The sequence below is a fragment of the Gymnoscopelus braueri genome (assembly GCF_963280865.1).
Source record: "Gymnoscopelus braueri genome assembly, chromosome: 21".
Lineage (NCBI taxonomy): Eukaryota > Metazoa > Chordata > Actinopteri > Myctophiformes > Myctophidae > Gymnoscopelus > Gymnoscopelus braueri.
The window spans coordinates 29,185,888-29,206,337 of record NC_137623.1 but is presented as its reverse complement, the minus strand read 5'-3'; the positions used below and the strand labels follow the sequence as shown (position 1 = coordinate 29,206,337).

General features: G+C 41.4%; 1 protein-coding gene across 2 annotated transcripts; it reads right to left on the bottom strand.

Moving 5' to 3' along the window:
• Window positions 1-1,298: 1,298 nt before the first annotated feature.
• Window positions 1,299-15,486, bottom strand: LOC308076840 (piwi-like protein 1; the record flags this gene model as incomplete). Of its 2 annotated transcripts, none has more annotated exons than XM_080417343.1 (20): window positions 1,299-1,415; window positions 1,500-1,647; window positions 1,799-1,924; window positions 2,254-2,407; window positions 2,820-2,890; window positions 3,962-4,065; window positions 4,419-4,619; window positions 5,222-5,294; window positions 6,412-6,599; window positions 6,894-7,008; window positions 8,311-8,428; window positions 8,969-9,098; window positions 9,502-9,610; window positions 10,297-10,494; window positions 10,720-10,800; window positions 12,079-12,200; window positions 12,357-12,571; window positions 13,849-13,977; window positions 14,427-14,513; window positions 15,390-15,486. In XM_080417343.1, the coding sequence occupies 20 exons, from the start codon at window positions 15,484-15,486 to the stop codon at window positions 1,299-1,301; spliced, it is 2,583 nt and encodes an 860-aa protein (XP_080273469.1). The 2 variants fall into 2 exon arrangements, with proteins under 2 accessions (XP_080273469.1, XP_080273468.1); XM_080417342.1 differs by having other exon boundaries at window positions 14,427-14,538; window positions 15,409-15,486.
• Window positions 15,487-20,450: the final 4,964 nt, after the last annotated feature.

Below are 20,450 nucleotides of genomic sequence, written 5' to 3'. Positions count from 1 at the left end.
AGCCAGTTTTAATATAGGATGCATCACATGACTGCAATTTGGGCATTTCACACTTTTATTGGGGATTTTCTCAATTAAAACGAAATAAGACAGACCTTTATTGGTCCCGTGAGGAAAACTCAAAACACTACTGTAGATATAGCAGGGTATAAGACACTTAAAAGAATCATCAATAAAAAACAAAATTTACAACAATATACAACAATATATGCATTATGCAGGACAAAAATAATAAAATAAGAGTACACACCGTAACCATGTCAGATAAGTCCTTACTGTAATGAACTGTTGTAACCCCAGAGCTAATTAGTCTGTTCAGAGAACGATTAACAGGTGGAGAGCTTCCAGAATATAATGATTAGAATTAACAAATTATTTTTGATACCTACAACTATTATACCAAGGAAATTAAAGAATCCCTTCAAAAGTGAATGGTGTGATTAAATTCTTTCCGCACCAGCATCTTTCCTTAGCACATCCACTTAGGTAGGTGGGTTAGATGTGGACAATTCACATATTCTGGAAATGTCACCAAGTATTGTTTTTTTAAATGATACACAAGATGCTATAAAAGATACAGGGACATGTTCCTATGAGCTACCTTATACTCTGTGTTATCGCACAGAGGAAAATACAAATACGGGATAGTACTCTGGTCAAAATACTATTTGCAGCTAGTAAAAAGCCATCACAAAGGAAAATGGGGAAAGGTTTGAACCCCCTACCCAGAAACATAAATCTATACAATGATAAAACTGCCGCATCATTTGAGATTGGGGTTGCAACACTTAACTGAACTAATCGATTATAAAAAAAAAGAATTATCAATAGCTTAATAAAACAATCGATTAATAAATCGAGTTTGGGGTATGTCATTAGGCAAAAAAAATCAAAGGCTTTCAAAAACCTTCACAACTAGTGAAAATGGCCGAAATACAAGCTCACGCATTGAGCATACCTTGACGTACATTCCTCCAAAGGGGTGGTTCTGGTTACAATAGAAACGCAAACAAAACAAAAAAACGTTTCTGTAAAGTTTCAAGTTACGGAAGGTAACAAGTGTAGGCGACAGTGATACAGCTACAGTCAGTGGCGGTGTGTGTGCAGGGTTACAGGTAGAAGAGGTAGTCGTCAGGGTTACAGGTAGAAGAGGTAGTCGTCGGGGGTACACAGGTAGAAGAGGTAGTCGTCAGGGTAACAGGTAGAAGAGGTAGTCATCAGGGTAACAGGTAGAAGAGGTAGTCGTCAGGGTAACAGGCAGAAGAGGTAGTCATCAGGTGTAGAGGTAGTCGTCAAGGTTACAGGTAGAAGAGGTACTCATCCAGGTGGACGCTGGGCTGCCTGTGGATGCTCTGACCCACAAGGAAAGCCAGCTTGTGTGCGTACTGGCAGGGAGCCGGAACGCGGATGATCCCCTGAAAAGCAAAATACAGGGAAACATTATATGTTGGTAAGATTCTTATGTCATCGCTGTCTTTAGGTGAGACAGGCCAGCTTACCTGCCAGTTGTAGTACATGTGGCAGAGTTTGTAGGTCAGTCGCTGCATGTGGTCCGGCTTCAGTCCGCTGGTGTCGTACACCACATTGTAGTGGGTAGGGGAGACACTTCCCATGCGAACGGCCTGGCTCACAATGAAGAAGTCGTACCTGGGAGTAAAATTGCAACCATTCTTTTGTTAAAGGATGAAGATGGAAGGAGATGAAACAAAACCACTTCTAAATGTTCTAATCGACCCTCATGTGGGTATCTAATTGTTTAATACTGGTGGAAACATTGTACTGCATGTCCAAAACTTACCACTCAGGCCTGGTGACATCTGTGTCAACAACAGTTCCAGGGGGAGGGTTGGACAACTTGCCATTGAGGAAGGCAAAGAACCTCGTGCAGATGCGCTTCTTCACCACCACCATAGTCAACTTGGGCCTAGAACAGAGGACAAGGTTATAGTTGGAGACCAGAAACCCACAAACCGTTTTTAGCATTTCATAGTGCACCTCATTGCTGTCGGTAGAAACCTCGTATGTCTACAACCATTACTTGTAGCTGATATTATGGTAACCAGTGTTTTAACAGCCGAGCCATAATGCCATTAAAGTTTGGATTTGTGGTTCTCAACTATTTTCTGTCATATACATTCATGTATACAAAAGGTTCCTTGGTTAGATGACTAGAATCAAAGCCAACAATGCTCTTCCTAGGAAAAACCACTGGTCTGGATAATGCAGAAGACTTTGGACAAATAAGGTTCTTACACGTAGTCTGTTCCCATGGATTTGATGGAAGCCAGCAGCTGGGGAACCTCATAGTCAACCACAGTGGACAGCATGCCATCTCCTACTCCATCTCTGAACACAATGATGCGGGCGGGCAACTGGTTGTTGAACTTGTAGAATGATTTGAGAGCACCTGAAAAAAAAAAAAAAACATTACATCTCAGATAGGAGTGCAACAGTTAATCGAACTTATCGATTTAAAAATAATCTATACAGTCGTCGAATAATCAATTGGTAATCGATCCCCATTTTGAGCATGTCATATGCGAAAACTTTCAAAAAACCTTAAAATTGCAATCTACAAGCTTGTAGAGCTACTATTTTCACTCAATTATAAAACAAGTGGTTATAGTTTTTTTATATACACATACAAACGTGCTTCTATTCGGTTAATCAAAAAGGCAATCGATAGAATAATCGCAAAGAAAATAATCTGATAGTTGCAGCCGTAGTCTCAGAAATACTAGGCTGAAATCTGATGAATGGAGGCACAGAGTCGGCTTTTGAATGAACAGAAGTGCAGAACATTTATGAACCCAACTTACCGACGAAGGCCATTTTCAATCCATCCATGAGTTCCTGTCCTCTGTCCTGCAGAACACACTTGGAGTACCACCTATTCAACAGCACAGACATTTGAATATTTTAGGACACCACCACCAAGTTTCTGACCTCCTTACTATTGGTTCTACAGCTACATGTGTAAGACCTGTCTCCTAAATACCCAAAATGTTAATTATATGCTTTGAATTATATGCTTTGCTCATCAGAGCCCCCGCTTTGTTTTTACAGTTTGGCTCAGCACCAAGAAACAGAGTTTTTTTTTTCTTTGAATGTTTAACACTTCAGTACAACATCTAATACCAGCAGCGTCTAGTGACTGGCAGTCATTCATTTCTATAGCAGGCCACAGTGAGCTAGATTAATTATAGATCGCTTCCAGACAAGCCAACATTGCTCTTCAACACTCCGCTTCGTCCAAACTACAGTGCGTTAATGACACCCACAAGCTAGCTTTAGTGACAGTAAAGTGGCGTACATACTAGACGGAGATGGGTATTGACGTACGTCGGGGGTGAGGAGCTGGTACGTTCTTTACGTCAGTGCATTCATAGTTTGACACGTTTCTTATGCGTGATTAGGGCCAAGAGGCTATTCATCCTCCAGAGGGAAGCAGTGAACGTACGTCAGGTACGTCAGGTTGAGCTCAGAGCTCAACCTGACGGATGACATAGTCGACGGACAAACCCCCAATCCCCCCTCCCTTTTTTGGTCTCCCCCTCCGTTCCTTATGCTTACTTAAGGGTCTTACGTCGAGTATGAATAGGCCTTAACTTGTAAACACACAGACAAAATCACTGGCGCTGTGACTGAAAGAACGAGCCCAATCGATGGTCTTGAAGGGCGGATCCTGCGGCGCTTCCTATTGCTTCACCAATCTATGACCCCGCCTCCCCCCCTCCCCCCCCGGCCTGTGCACGGAGCACGCTGACGTCACCAAAGTTAGAGCGACGCCCCTCTGCACTCTGATTGGTTAGGAGATAACAAGGTCCTAAGACCAGCGTTCCTGCATGGTTCGCCCAGCCTTTTTTTCCTTTTGAAACACAAAAAAAAAGGCATGGGTTTCCGAGGCTACTGGCGCTGTGACTGAGCACAGGGTAAGACTGAGGTGACTCTACATACTAACCTGGTCATGCCCTGGTTCAGACTGGCCACCAGGGCACCAATGGACCTCTTTCCAGCAACGGTGTCATGGTAACAGTCGATTCCCACAATCATCAGCTGCTTGAGCTGCAAAAACAGGGAGGAATACCAATAACTGACTTAAACTTGTTCATGTAGGTTGATCAAATAATCAAGATGCAGAATTGTTTTAATTTAAATTCTTACAGATTTGATAATACACTAAATCAATTAGTCTGATTAACCACTTAACCCTGTAATATACTTTGTTGTATAATGGTGACATACAATAGCCAAATTTTCCCATCTACATCGTTCATTAATCGTAAATATACGAGACATAGGAATAATCGTGATATTGAATTTGAAGTCATATCCCCAACTGAATGCCTGCCCCCCCCCCCACACTCAATTTATGCACTTCTCACAACTTAAATGTATTGTGTGACAGGGGCACTAACGGGGATCTCGAGTGACCACAGCTCTCCTCCCATCTTGCAGGCCATCTGCAGTGCAATCTTGGTGGCGATGGTGATTAGGGCTTGTGGGCGGCCGAGGGTGCGAGACAACACACACTGACTGGGGGTAGGGCAGTCCACACAGAGGTACTTCTTGACGCTGTCGTATTTGTCCTTCTTATTGCTGGGGAGGACCACAACCACCTATGAGAATAGACCAAATGACAATACCAACAACAGTTCCATGTTAATATTAAGGGTAAACACAGGTCACCGAGTTAATTATGGGCTGTGGCTCATTCAATTACAATGCAAGTGCTTCTGAGGATTATCTATTACCCACAACGGCAGTGGTTTTGATCAGTCAGAATCTGCCATGTCCAGCGTTTCCCCTACCTTTAACTTGGCGGTGGCGCCCTGTCTTAGGTGTTTAATTTAAGAACCTAAATGTACATTTATATTAATAAGCTCATTTAAGTGCACCAGTTGCTACTGCGTTATTTCTCTCCTACTCTGCGCTTCGCAAAAACTCTTAACAACAGCTTGCTTAGGCTCTGCGGATCCACAGACAGACTCTGCTTTGTTTGCTTTGGTTTGTTGCTGAGGTTTATTCTTCATATCTTATAGTTGGATTGGTTTAACTAATGATTGTTATAATTATACAACACCATGCGTAGTGAGATTGTAGATTGGCTATTGTCTGTGAACAACAGTGTTGCTGCAACACCATCGTACAATTAAGTATAATTATGTTTCAGTTTCCAGACTTAATAAAAAAGGTTAGATCCGAGTTTTTAGTCACTTACCATCTGGGTCTCCTGCGTTACATTTTGCTGCAAGGCTTTTAGGAGCGCCTCCTGCCGGTCATCATATTCCACCCTTTAAAAAAGGAAACAATTGTTTAACCTGTCAACGCTGAACTGTGTGCAAAGTACGCATTTGAGAGTTGTATATTAAAAAAAAAATCTAACATACAGTTGCAGGGTCTGCCAAAGTACTTCACAACAGGACAAATGTACAATTTAAGCATTTAGGAACGCTCTTATCCAGATCAAGCATTAATTCTAGTCTTTAACCCATTTAGACCTGAGGCCAATTCTAAAAACGGCTTCTAAATCCTGACCTAAGTTTTCTGAAAAACTTCAAATATGTATTCAAAAATTACAAAAAAATTATGTTGCTATATACTGTACATAGCAACAGAAATCCCAAAAGGGGTTCCCGTCTTGAAAGGTATAGTTACAACAATAGGGGTTCCCGCCCAAAATGGGTTAAACAAGGTAAATAATCACATCCTGTATACAGAATGCAGAACAGTATAGTCCCAATATAACTAGCATACCAGGTAAACAATGAACCCAACATCTGTCTTAAAGAAGTGGTGCCATGGTTTTGCACTTTTTCTGTTTTTCATGTGTCTCTATGAGGTTGATAGAACTTCAATAAGCCCCCTGGTGTTTTTTTATGGTGTTTTATGTCTTCTCTGACTATTTTGAGTTTCTACCTGGAGGCTGAAACCTTGAGGGTCAAACGTGCCAATAGAAAAACAGCGCTTTAGTGACATAGTAAAATTATACCCTCCCCCTCATTATCATAACACAACAGGTGTGGGCATGAGGAGAAGGAGGGACTAGGACTGGTGGGTGGTGCTAAGGTGGTGGAGGAGGTGCTAAGGTGAGAACCAGGTATACCTAATGAACTGGAGGCGTGTCCACATAAAAACTTAATTTTAACAATTTCTGTACACTTTTTTGAAAAAAATCTTCCTCCTAGTGTAACCATAATACCTGATGATTATGTTTTGGGGGGGGGGGGAAATCACTGAAAATCACGGCACCCCGTCTTTAAACAACATGACTGATGTATAGCAGGCTATTTTTAACAACGGATGTTTTAAAATTGATTATTGCTTACACTACTTGCTAGTCGTTATGCATTTATTTGATACTGATATTGACATGTGGTTAATGATCAACTTCCAACGTAAATAACTCACATGGTGGGTCTGTCCACATGAATGCCCAAAGGACCTGAGACCTTGCCCAAGGTCTGTACAAGGGTCTGGGCGTCGTTGGCATTGCGTCTGGTGCAGAACACCACCCATTTCTGCAGTGGGGGGGCCTTGATGATAGGAAGCCCTTTCATCTCCCTGGACCAGTCAGCTTGCATGGGGTTGTAGTCAAACTGTGTTGAAAACAAAAAGCAATAGCCAAGTTTGACTCAACTGCTTAACAACAACATTCTGCACAGGTTTTACATGAGACCTTGTTTGACTCATGACTTTTGATAAACACTTTGGCTGAAGATTATTAACAAAAAATAATATTAAGAGTTACATAAGGTTAAATATCGGTACTAAGACTATATCTTTTCTTCTTCTTATAGATGGGAAAGGAGTCGGACAGATTATTTTCTATATTCTTCCTGACTTGCACGTTTCCGGACAAAACCTGAGAGCAATTTGTTTTGCTTTTATACCGAACGGGAGCCCTGGAAAATCCTCTCAGATTGAAGGACTCTGCCCTTTATGTTCAGGAGCTCTTTATCGAAGTTGAGTCCCCAGGTATTCAGCTCCGCCTGGGCTTCAGTGTTCCTAAAAACAGGACAAGGTTATTAGAGTTAACTAAAATAATAAAAAAGATTTTAATGATCACATTGATATAAAAGTATTTATATAAAAAAATACATTTACAAATTTTGTTTTCATTGTGATATTGATGAATAAGAACTTATAGTATACTACGTTAGTTACATTGATCCAAGCCAGAACAAAATCGATTGATTAAAATAAACATGCTCTGAAAATGCACGCTGCCCACCATCTGACCACTTAACACTTGCCGTGTTAAAGGGCAAGACCACTTTGGTAGAGGTTTGGGTTGTTGCCATGATGTAACTCCAAGGTGGACAAGAAATCAAACATAATTGCTCCATTGACTAGAAATTGGCAATTAAAAAAATGCTCCTCAAAGACTTACATGTGCGCTAAAAAAGCCATAAAAGTCACTCTTTTAGCACATAAACTAACGCAAACAAAGTTGATTCAGACAATAAAGATCATCACAAAACCCAGCACCGTTTGTTTTTTTAATAGAAATGTCAACTTTCTGTTGATTTTGCTATTTTTATTAAGAGGAAAACCCGGACTGGATCCGCGGCTCCTGATCTTCAAATAGTAAAATCAGCAGGAAGTTGACATTTCTATTCAAACAAGTAACAGTACTGGGTTTGGTGATGTTCTATATTGTCTGAATCAGCTTTGTGTTAGTTTACGGGCTAAAAGAGTGACCTTTGAGAGCTGTTTTACCATACCATGTTAAGGGGAGTTTTGCCCCACGGTTTTCTTACCTTTTCTATGATGTTATGGTATCCTAGGATGAATGGTACGGTAGAAAAATTTACCGTAAGTCTCGCTAGACAAGATTGAAATCTCATCTAGCAAGACTTCGGTGGGGCGCATTCAAGACAATCACGTTGCATAGTGTTCTAGTGTCACTATGAACATCAGATCTCACCCAAAAAATTAAAAGCTATCAAAATATGCGATCTAGCGCAAGGCCTATTGGCGCGCGTTTTTAGCTGTGGCGGACCCAGGATCGAGTTATGACATTTTTCTACTGTCCCATCATAAAATCATAGAAAAGGTAAGAAAACTGTGGGGCAAAATTCCCCTTTAAGTCAATGAGGGACATATTTTGAATTATGAATTTCCAATCAATGGAGTTACACCATGGCAAGGCAACTACACAACCAAAACCTCTACCAAAGTAGTCTTGCCCTTTAAGTGGTCAGATGGGTGGGCCTTGAACACTTGACACAAGTGGACCCTGATCCAGAAAAGGCTGGAAACCACTGTTGTACACATCAGCAAAACATGGTAATGTGTGTGACCTACCCATGAATGTTTCCGGCAAACTGTTTGAGGCGACCTTCTCTCTGCTCAGGGGTCAGTCTGGTCTGAGCGGACAGGTCCTTCATGATGTTGAAGTCAGCACGCATCTTGTCAGTCAGACCTGTGGGCAGCGCCGGTTTGTTTTCAGTGGTTGGAAAGTAACATTTACTCAAGTACTCTACTTAAGTACAATTTTGAGGTACTTTACTTGAGTCCATTTTTAGATACTGTATACTTCATTTTTAGATACTGTATACTTCTACTCCACTACATCTCAGAGTCAAACACGGCTTTGAAGCAGCTTTGGTTCAAAGCATCTTAATACACTGACTCAGTGTTCTCAAACTTTTTCATGTCAAGGACCCCCAAACACCATTTGAAAATATTTTGTGCCAGGGACCCCATACAAAATCTTTCAAAACTAGGTCTCTCTCCCCCTCCCCCCCCTGAAAATAGCTGATCTAAAAGCTCACAACGCATCGCATCTACGATGCGTTGTGATCGCCTATTAAATATCCTATTTAAGATACATTTTAGGTGGTTAAACAAATTTGTTTTGGGTACCCCCTGGAACCCTCTTCATTGAGAACCACTGATGTATTAAGATGGTTATGTTTTCCCTTTGAGAGCAGAGCAGAGCAGAGCAGAGGAGCTGGCATACCTGTAAGGAAGCAGAGTTCTGGGATCAGCATGGCTGGTCCAGGGGGAGGTCCTCCAGAAGGACCCCGCTGCTTCTTCAGCTGGCTGACCAACAGTGCCTGGTCACTGCACCGGATGTCCAGGCTATATTGCTTCAAGAAATATTCAATAATTTGTTAAGTGTAGACTAGGGGAGCAACAGTTCACAAACCAATCCATTATTACATTTAAAATATCTATTAATAATCAATCCCTATTTTGGGCATGTTGTGTTTTTGAGCATTTTTGCCTTACAATGATATAAGAAAACATTAAAAAAAACGTTCCAACATCACGATACGTGTTGTGAGCTTGTAGATCTGATATTTTGACTAATGCAATACAGTATAAAACAGGGCTTAAGTGGTTAATTAATTTGTTGATATATAAAGAATATACACTGTACATCGATTAATCTAAAAAGTAATCAATAGAATAATAGCTAAGAAAAAAATCGATAGTGTCAGCATTCCCTACAACTGAAGCGGTACAATCGTTCCCAGCACTAACACCTACAGTCTTGTAGTAGTCCTTGAAGGAGATCTCAGTGTCTGCCCTGGTGAACGTGTTGTTCGGAGTGTGATCCCATGCAATGTCATCAATCCTGTACGTTTTGTTGTTGTACCTGAGGAATGTAAAAAACAAATTCTGACGTTTCTGGTGACATAGACACACCGCATTTAGTATTCATTTCAGGTGAAAATGTTCACATGTGCCGTTTTTGCCTGCTTGCCTAGTGTTAAAAACATTTTTAGGTGAGTACCTTGCGTTTCAACTGGGAAGAAATGCTTTGGTGGACAGGCTCAAATGTTTAGATTGTGTACAGAGTACAATCAAGCTGTAATAAATGGAAATTCAAGTCTGTCCGTTTCTCTTGGCTGCCTGTCAAGCACTGCTGCTGACTGTTGGTGTGGTGTGTGTGTCACTAAATCCACAATAGTTCCTCAGCACAAACACTGATTTTGTTTATTCATACTGTAGGTTGATCATGTTTGTAATCTCTTAAATGCAGACCTATTAATATATCGCTGTAGGGGAGCCATTTCCAGCAGCAATGGTTGACAGGGGGCCTAGAGAAAACAAGAGGCTCTGTGTCCGTATATTAGTTAGATTGCACGTTACTCAACTGGGGTTAATTTTACACAGACAACCGCTAGAATAAAACTTTGTTATCAACATGCGCTACTTTCCACAGCAGTCATTTCTGTCAGATTTCTGTCAATCACAAATACAACACAGCTACTAAGCTCATCTGCGACATTCCCACGGGCGTTAAGTGTTGAGTAGAGCAAGTGTGGCGCTTCCGTTTACTTTGTGAGGACGATGAGGCCGACCAGCTCCTTGGTGCAGGCCTCTTTGAAGTGCTGCATTGGACACTGCTGCTTGAGGTTGGTCATGAAGTCCAGCACAGTCTCACTGCGCAGCACCTTGTGACTCACATCGGCACACATCATGATGCCCGCCTCGAACTGCAAGATGGTGGATTGGTAGCCAGGCCAGATCGTCAATCTTTGGAGAGAAAGATGGTCTCAATTACGGTATTTTCCTACCCGTTCAATCTTCAGCTATCAATAGCAAGTTACTACTGTACGTTTGCAGTTTGTGAACAAAATTCCGCAAATATGGTCACCACCAAATCTGGAGCGGCCAAATACATCAATTTGGGGGTCCTTGACATGAAAAGGTTGAAGAACCCTGCTGTACAAGACAAGATGAGTGAGATTCATACAGTACCTGTGCTGTGGGATGTTCAGTGGGTCATTGGGGTTGTAGTAGTGCCGTCCAATCTGCTGCATGTTCAGCATTCTCAGGATCCTAATGAATTCCACAAGTATCAAGTTCAATGTTTAAATCGCTGCTGTCGGCAGAAACCATGCATCTCCTTATTTCTAAATTCTATGAGTTTTCTCTTATATACCAATGCTCTACTACACAAAAGAAAATAACAGATCATAAATCAGCTATTTCCACTAGATGTTTAAAACTTTTATAGTTAGTGTCTGCAGGTTTTTTAAATATTGAATCAATAAAAATGATCAACTAGACCTTGTGCCTAAATAACAACAATATTGGATACATTTGAACACGGGTAATTTTTTTCGACAGTTTTGGACACGTTTCTCACCCGACAGACGAAATGGAGAGTGAACTAATTTGACGGAATGTTAAGTGAAGGAGCAGTCATGCACAGAGTTTTTTAGTTAACATTATGTTCACTGAGCAAACGTTTTACCAGCACCCTGATTCACACTGATAGTTATTCTCATTTTGTATACAGTTACAGCCAGGACTGGGGCAGTTGGGGGTTAGCTAGGCTGCACTAGCACTCCTGTTTTCGTGTATAGAGGGGCGGGTGTATAGGTGCGGAGAGATTGCGCCTGATCCCATTGGTTCACCGATCTGTCCGTCAACCCGTTGGGGAAATGAAACACTTCCTATACCGGGTACACCGACACGCTCCTCCAGGCTTTTATTTTTTAGCAAAACTAAACAATAAAAGCCTGGAGATCGAGGCTAGGGGTTAGCTGCCTTGAGGCATTTAATGTGTACTGAAGGAGGGATGAGCGTTGCTCATTCACTTTGCCACCCAGTATTTTTCCAGTTAAGACTTCTAGTTCTTAAATGTGCAGTTCTTATGCTCCCGTTTTTAGTTCTTATGCCAACAAGTGTGTCGTCTATGTAGTTTGAAGCACAAAAGACAGTTATATCATGAACTTCACTTTGACGACGCAAGTCACACCAATACTCTCAACTGTATCAAACCCATGGTCCTAAAATGCTCATTCAGTGCAGCATATTGTTAATGTCGGACAGAAACCTTGTGTCTCCATATTTCAAATTTTGTATGTTTTTTTGTAAATTAATGCTTTACATCATACAAGAGCATCACGCCATCAAGTAGTGAAAAAAGCCAATTGTGACTCATTGGATCCACTGGAACACTCCCCCCCCCCCCCCAGTTCCTGAAAAGTAACCGTTTCAGACATACAAAGTTTCTGCCTGGCAGTGACAACATTTTTCTCTTACATGGCAAATCTAAATACTCCCATATTGGAAATGAGCTGCATTTGAACAGTGAAGTGTAGGACAGACCTTCTAAAGATGATGTTGTAGAACTGAAGGCAGGCTGGTGAGGTGGGGGGCAGCTCATTGGTCAGTGTAACCGTTATTCTGACCTTCTCTCCCATCCGGGTTTCACTGTGCAACACTGTCTCCTACACACAAGTGAAGAGATCATCAGTAGGGCTGCAGTGGTGGTGGTTTCGAAGACAAATATTGTACTTTTGAAATGCTTCTGCACTTAAAAGTACTCATCTGTTCCATGTGAGATGTGACCGTTTGGATTTTAGTCATTTTTAGAAAAGGAGTACCTTGTTGTGAAGTCTGCGAGGCAGAAAGAGGAGGGCCCCATCGAAGGAGCGTGCCGTGCCAAGCGCCTCATCATGCTGATAGAGAAGGGCACTACGCAGGCGGCGTGACTCCATGGGAGGGCTGTAGTCCACATGGTACTGATAGAGAGCCCACTGGGGACGGGATATGATCCGCAGGAAGTTGGCTTTCAACTGAATGGCAGAGCCAGTGGTGCCTGGGAAAGCAAGTAGTGAATACAAAGTGGTAAAACAAAAGAGAAAAATGAAATGCATGAATGTATGGCGGTATATTTTGGTTCTCATGTTTGCAGGTGTGGACTATACTGTGAAGGTCTCAAACAAAGCACACAGTGGGAAAGTTTGTCAGATTTTCACATTCTCAACAGAAGGTTCATTTTAAAAAACAGTCAATTCACCCTTTTAACTACATGAGCCCAAGCATCCCTATGTTGGCCATGTTATAATAGGTGAACATTCAGCGAACATAGATCTACAAGCTAACAACGTGGCACATTTGGTATGTTGTGAATTTTCTGTCAAACTCTGTGCAGCATTGATTCTAAGTGTTCGTTTTGAGGGGCGATCATACGTGCAGTTCAGAAAGAGGTGGTTCAGTGATTTAAAACGAGCACTTCCCAACTCGAACACGTCAATAAAGTAGAAAAGTTTGCGCTCTAAACTCAAGGTTTACTTAAGCCAGGTATTAGAGGCCAGCATTTAAGTCCACAAATAGCATTGGCTTGCACACACAGAAGACGTTGAGGTTCTTTGGATGCAAAAACATATATATTTTACAGTTACTGTGCCCCTTAAGCATTATATCTTCATCAAATACTATGGTCAGGTCAATACTTTTACAGTTGTATTGTAGTAAGTTGTATAGATGACTTGTAAATAAGATTGTCATCTCTTCGCTAAGAGTGATATGATGATATAGGATTGATTCCATGTTTGTTAACTGTATGGAATGTATGTGTTTATACTAATTTCCTTGCAGAACCTTTGACCAAAACAGGGATGGTGGGCTGATTGATGGCACACAATTCATTATGATTGGTTACCAGTAATGGGCTGACTGCCTGCTTATAGCCAACATTAAACCTGCATTCAGTGTTGATGGTCTGAGGAACAAAACTTGTGTAACTTCTATGTCACCTTTTTTCACTGTGCAATTTGTTTTTGCCTCAATGTCCTTCTGTCAAGGTTCAAGCCTTTTCTGTTATTTGTGCAAAGAGTTTGACAAAAACTTGCTCATAACATGACAACTGTGAAACGAAGGATAAGGTGCAATATTGGTGAGTTTATCATAATTTAATACATTCAGATGGGACTTTTCTGTTTATGAATGGGCTGTCAGTGGAGGGAATTGCAACTTAGATGCAGCTAGCCTCCAAGTTGCTTGCGAATAAGGATTGTGCAGCTTCTGTGTATTAGAACAATGTCATTTCTACATCATTGTAAACATGGCCAATTGGCCATGTCATATACAGACCAGACTTTGATTCTCTGACATGCTCCATCGCCTGTCTGGTGTGGACTCCTGCATCGGAAAAATCACGGCGGCGACCTCTTTCTCCAATCTTCACCTTCTGGAAACCCCCCGAGATCTGCAGCACTTCCTCTAAAGGAATAACCCCCAAAACACCACAAGTTACAAATGACTTTCCTTCTGCTTAAAGGACCACTTCGCCCATTTTCAACCTATCTTCATATAAATGGTCCGCACTAATGCTCATAATAAGATGACACAATTTCGGTCTACTCACTGTTTCAAAGGAGGGCTGTGGACACTTTCTAAAACTGGCTACTAGTTACTAGTCATCAGCAGGCAGGATTGGTCATTTCAAAAAAGATTTCAACGTTTTTTTGTTGCAGCCTTAAATCCATTCATGTTATTGCAAACTACAGGATCCTGCCACTCCAACATGTTTGAGATTACATTAACCAAGCATTACTATGCATTATTACTACTACTCAACTTTTCCATGCACATTTGAATAATGAAATGTTTTAAGAATCAATGAAAAGCAACAAAGTTTAGGCCTATGTGAGATTGGGTTCAGACTGCACCTTCTGTAGTTGCAACAGCTCCTGGGGCACTTTTCTGTCTTCCTCTGCCTGGCAGCTCACCCTCCACAGGTGGAGGAACAGCTGCTGCTGCTGCTGCTTCTTCAGCCGAGGTCTGAAGAAAACACACATTGATGTCACTGCGTTATTAAGTACTCCCATTTTTCACAATACCACATTGTATGTAATGTTAACACCTTTACCGCCGGGCCCGTAGTTCTACGGGCCGTTAAATCCAACGGTTAAGCGCCGAGCCCGTAGTCCTACGGGCTGCGGTCTTTTCGCGCATGCGCGGTCCGGGTGCACTTTCGGAATTTTTTTGATCCACTTCCGTTTCCGGTTTGATGACAGGAAATAGAATTATTTGGGATCCGGTTTCGACGATCACGCCCGCTCCCATTCTACAGACGAAACTGAAACTCAATTCTCTTCCTGTAGTTTTTTCTCCTCGCATTTCACTATTTAACGTAATCCGCTCTAACTACAGTCATGGAAGTCCGTTTGACATGCGGTCTTCACTGGGAGATACAGGGAGATCTCGCGGATGTAAACAGACCGTTCACGGCTCAATCTTAAGGATTTTAACAAGATCTATGGCGACATGAAAAAAACAAAAAAACAACAAAAACACCTTGGCACTGGTGAGTACATTATGAGATTAACCTCTGGCGGTGGATGTGTTAAGAGTGTGCCGATTTATCAGCTTAAATCTTTAGTGTTCCAGTTTTGAATTTTGTCTGCAATTTTTTTCGTCATCACTTCCATTTGTTTATCCTGCATCATATGAGAGTTCTTTCTCCTGATTGGCTAAAATTGGTATCCCAACCTGAAAATGCTTTTTCTGTTGACCAAATAGCTGGACAGACAACTGCAACTCTATAGCAGCGGCAACTATCAGAATATAGCTATTAACACTTATTTTGACAATAGAAAATCATTTAATGCACCATTACACTAAAGTCATACTGTTCTGGAGTGACATTACCATTGCAGCCATTCCAGGGGCTGCAGTCTCCTGACCACGTGCGCGCCCTCTGGACCTCGCTCGTGCACGTCCAGTCATTTTCACTCCGTATTAAATTTCTGCATTTGAAAAACAAATGATAAAACATAGGTAGAACAAGCAGCAACTGAATGCAGACAGACAGCAACACTTAGATTTAACACTTTTCACATTAAACAGGCATTTCCCAAAATCAAAATCTCCTAATCTAGATCAGTAGTTTTCAAAGAGGGGTCCAGGCCCCCCTGGGACCCTCAGGGTTCCAATGGACACTACAAGTTTGTAACTCTGAGAATATACAAAACAACCAAATACCCTTTTGTTACACTCAAGTTATTGGGGTCCTTGAAATTAAAAGTTTGAGAACCACTTAGCCTTGGATCAAGACTATCAGATTAGTTAAACTTCATAAAATACATCTATGATAGTTGTTACCAAGGATACGAATGAAGGCTCTGTTCCATTCTGGTCAAACAGAGTCAGGGTGCTGATATTGTGCATGTTGGCTCACTGGAAACACTCTGCTACACCAGTGAGTGGGTCTCAAAGTGTGGTCCAGGGGGCCTCACTGTTCATTGAGGGGGTTCAAAATGGACCCTTGAGGGGGCTCCAAATGGACCCTTACGGGTGTGTAAATCTGAGAGGGTACAATTGGAACCAAATGGACCTGCATTTGGTTCCATTTGTACACTCTCACTCAGAGTTATGGGGGTCCTTGAAATTAAAAAGGTTTGAGAACCACTGTGTTACACTAAATGGAACAGAGCCTTCATTGGTATAATTGGTAACACCTGTAAAGGAAGAGGCCTAATTTCTTTCCAACATGACTGCTATGTATAGATAGAGCCTATGAGGTCGTCAGGCCAATCACAACGGTAACATCTGCTACTTTCAAAAACACTCGCAATAAAATGGTGAATATCTGGAATATCTTAGAACCATTCTAACACAAATATTAATTTAATATTTAAAAGTTTCCCACTGTGCTACACTAAATGGAACAGAGCCTTCATCAGTATAATTAGTAACACCTGTGAAGAAAGCAGAGGCCTGATTTCTTTCCAACATGGCTGCTGCCTTCGTCGTCAGGCCAATCACACTTAGCCTTTAATTACATAATTTCTCAAAAATACTTCAGAATAAGAATCCTCAAATCAAACATAGTTAGTCCACAGTTCCATTTACAATGTGGCGCCTGTCAGTCGGTCGTCTCCCAGGTCCAACAGGTGAATCCAATTGACTTCATTAGTGGTGGCCTGGTCGCTACCATTAAATCAATCTTTAATATAAAACGGGCATTTTGTTCTGTAAATATAAAGCCAATGAACCTGTATTAGCCTTGGATCAAGACTATCATAATGTACTTATATTAAATATAAAGCCAATGAATCTGTATAAAGTATTGATCATATTAAACCTTAGAGTCTAAATTAAGTTGTAGCTGGTATTCACACATTAATCACCATGAATGAATGAAGACCTAAATCCACTTGATTGAACATTGAACTGACCTAAAAGTACAATATTTCATCTTAACAAGTACAAAAATGTGAGTAAGTACCATAATTACCAACCTTTATAACGTGTAGTTTAGTATTTTTGCAGGTTTTGTTTTACACGATGCGTTGCGTCTGGTCTCTGTGTTCCTGACGCTCCAACAAACTCTGGTGTCTGACTGAGTGCCTGTTGCCAGGTTTTGTGAGATATAAGCAACATGGTCTAGGAAAACAAAAAGAAACAACTTATGCCACATGCACATGTGGCATAAGTTCCATTCCACCTCGGAGGAAATAGGCCACATGAGGACTTTCTACAAGCTCACAACGGCTCATCTGCTATTTTCAAAAACTCTTGCAATAAAATGTGGAATATATATTTGGAATATATTTTTGAAACATTCTAACAACACAAATACTCCCTGTGGCACAAAACATTTTCATAAAAATATTTGAGAACCACTGTTTTAAATAATAATCACAAAGTTTGGAAGCAAGCCCAAATAAGCAAGTACACTTTAACAGACACAAGCCCAAAAAAACGCAACCCGCAACTACCAACAAGCAACTTTACAGAAAGATAAGCCCAAAGTCGCTTATAATAAGCGGACATGGCAACCCTGGTGTCAGCGTTAGAGCTCCAGAGGCAAATTCTGGCATCACTTCTGATGATGCTGCTTGACTTTCACAGTTGATTTGCTTCAGTCATTTTATCTTTTCTGGGAAAAATAAAGACTGCATTGAGCAAAACACATCGCTAAGAAACTAACAATACAGCAAATGTAATGCCACAGAGTTACTGTGTGTGTGTACCTGCACTGGGCTAACAAGGTAACAACATCACACCTGATGCAGTCAGCAGCATGATGCTGCAGTTGTTGTTATTCATTGGATTCATTACATTCATTGGAATTTGTTTTTTGTTACAAGTTTTTATCACCTTTTTGGCCTGTTTGTTGTGTGTGAGAAATGACATGTTTGTTTTGTAATGTTTTATTATTCTTTAGTTTTTTGTAACTGACGGTTCCCTATATTAAGTTATGTGTTGTGTAGTTCTATATGTATTTCACCTTCATATGTTTCACTTAGGTTATGAGTTGTGTTTGCTTTGCCCTTCTAATTGTTGTTTCTATTTGGTTCCTAGGACTTGGGTAGCAGAGTGATGAAGGTCATCAGGCTAATTGGGGAGCACCGGGGCCCGGGTGCTCACACCCCTTTAAAAAGCCTGCTCCCCAGTGCTTTGGCAGATCCCTGACTTTTGCACATCCCTTGCCTGCACTCCTTCCATTTGATAATGCATACAACAGCACTCGCACCCACACTACACCATCCACTCATCCATACACGCATTACATTACTGACTTTACTGATTCCCACACTTCACCTGTTTACTTCTAGTCTGTTTGATTTAAAAATAAACACTAAAGTTACTTTTTGCACTGCGTCTCCCTTGTTTTTGTTCCCTGGCACCCCTAGGCCAGGGTCATAACATAACAATGATTTCTTGATTATTTTTTTTGTATTGATTTTGAGAATATTGTAGTAAATGTTTTATAGAATGATGCAGAAATGCTTTAATAATCAACTCAATCCCAAGACACACCTGGACTTGACTCACAGCACAACAGTCTAACTACTGTTTCTACTGTCTCCAGCTCCACAGCCCAGAGAAATGACCCAGTTCACAACATGGTGGTTGAGCTGCAAATGTTGCACAATGAATGTGTTGCACTGAGGAAGACTTTTATGTTCTTCACACACTGTCCATTCGATTCTTACACATCTACTCCTTTATTTTACAAGGTCAAGCCACAGTCCCACATAACTATGTATAATAACCACAACACACTGGTTGAAAGTTACATAAAGTGATGTGTTTGTAAGCTTGTAGATTGGCAAAACGATTTAGTGTAGAGGGGAAAAAATGAGGTGGCCAAGGATAGAGCCGTGAGGGACCTCGGTCAAAGTAATTGTATATACTCTATAAGTGATTAAACAATATTGCGATGAGCATCTGAGTGTTCTTTCTTTGCACAAATATTACCATTTCCATTTTGTTTTTAACTTGATTAATTGTGATCACTTGTCCTAATAATATTAATAATAAACAATAATAACTTGGTTCAAAGAAGGTGCCCTTCCAGAGTAGAGTAAAACAACACTTTGTTAAGACTCAAACCAGTGAATTTGAAATCAATATTTAGTGAACACTGTAATATGACACTTTGGTCAAAGATCTTTATCAGGCATGCAGTGAAGAACAAACAATGAATGACATTTTAAAAGTTTTATTTGCCATATACAAAGTAAGACAATCTTAGTTAAAAAATTACATTGTAAAAATACTATTTTTAAAATACAAACAATTCAAACAGAACATGAGCCAAATACCCTCCCACCCACCCACCTCTATAATGTACACACTAATCGCAAAAATATATAACCTAAACACACTTACAAATATATATATCAGTACACAATGATTGTAAAGATATATACTGTATAAACCTCTAACCTCTATTATATAAAGTACACAATGATTGTAAAAAAAGATATACAATACAAACATTATGAACTAACCTATTGTTAAAATCATATCATTTTGTTTATTACATCACAAGATTCCAACAGCCATCAAAGGGGTCGTAGGGATCACCTGACAGCAGCATCTTCATGAAGAAGCCTGCCTGCTCCTCCATCTCCTTGATTCCCCCCCAAGGGTGTAACACCTCCACCCCCAGCTCCTCTGGCTGTTGTGGGAACAGGGTGGAGGCCTGCTGGTCCTGGTGCTGAGACACGTGGAGGTGTCCTGTACTGATGCTGCTGCACCCCACAGTCACACCAGACAGCTCACTGTAGGACTGGTGGTCGGGATGACAGGCCTGGTTCTGGCTGCCTGGTTCTAGTTCTAGTTCTGGTTCTGGCTGGTTCCCCTGCAGCTCCAGCTCCACCTGGGTGGAGGTGGAGGTGGACGCCTCCTGCTCGCAGTAAAGGAGGACCAGCTCCTCCAAGCTGCTGCAGTTCTCCCCGAGGTCGTCGTCAAAAACGACAGACGCCACGTCAAAGTCATCCTCCTGCAGGACGTCTGTGTCGTCGTGAACCTCCTCCATCACCAGCAGGGGGGGTTGGGGCTCCATACGTGCCACCTTGTTGCAGCTGTTGTCACCACCACCGTCACTTATGGTGGCGAGGTGTTTGCGTTTTCTGCTGCTGGTCCTGGTACTCTGTCTTTGCAGGAGAGTGGAGAGTCCTTGCAGGACAGTGGAGCGTCCTTGCAGGACAGTGGAGCTTCCCTGCAGGACAGTGGAGCGTCCTTGCAGGAGAGTGGAGAGTCCTTGCAGGACAGTGTTGTCTCCTTGCAGGACAGTGGAGTGTCCTTGCAGGACAGTGTTGTCTCCTTGCAGTACAGCTGAGTGTCCTTGCAGGACAGTGGAGTGTCCTTGCAGGACAGTGGAGTGTCCTTTCTCAGCTGCAGTGTTGTGGTCCTCCAGAAGCTGCTTGCTCTGTTTGAGATGCAGGTAGCTGGCT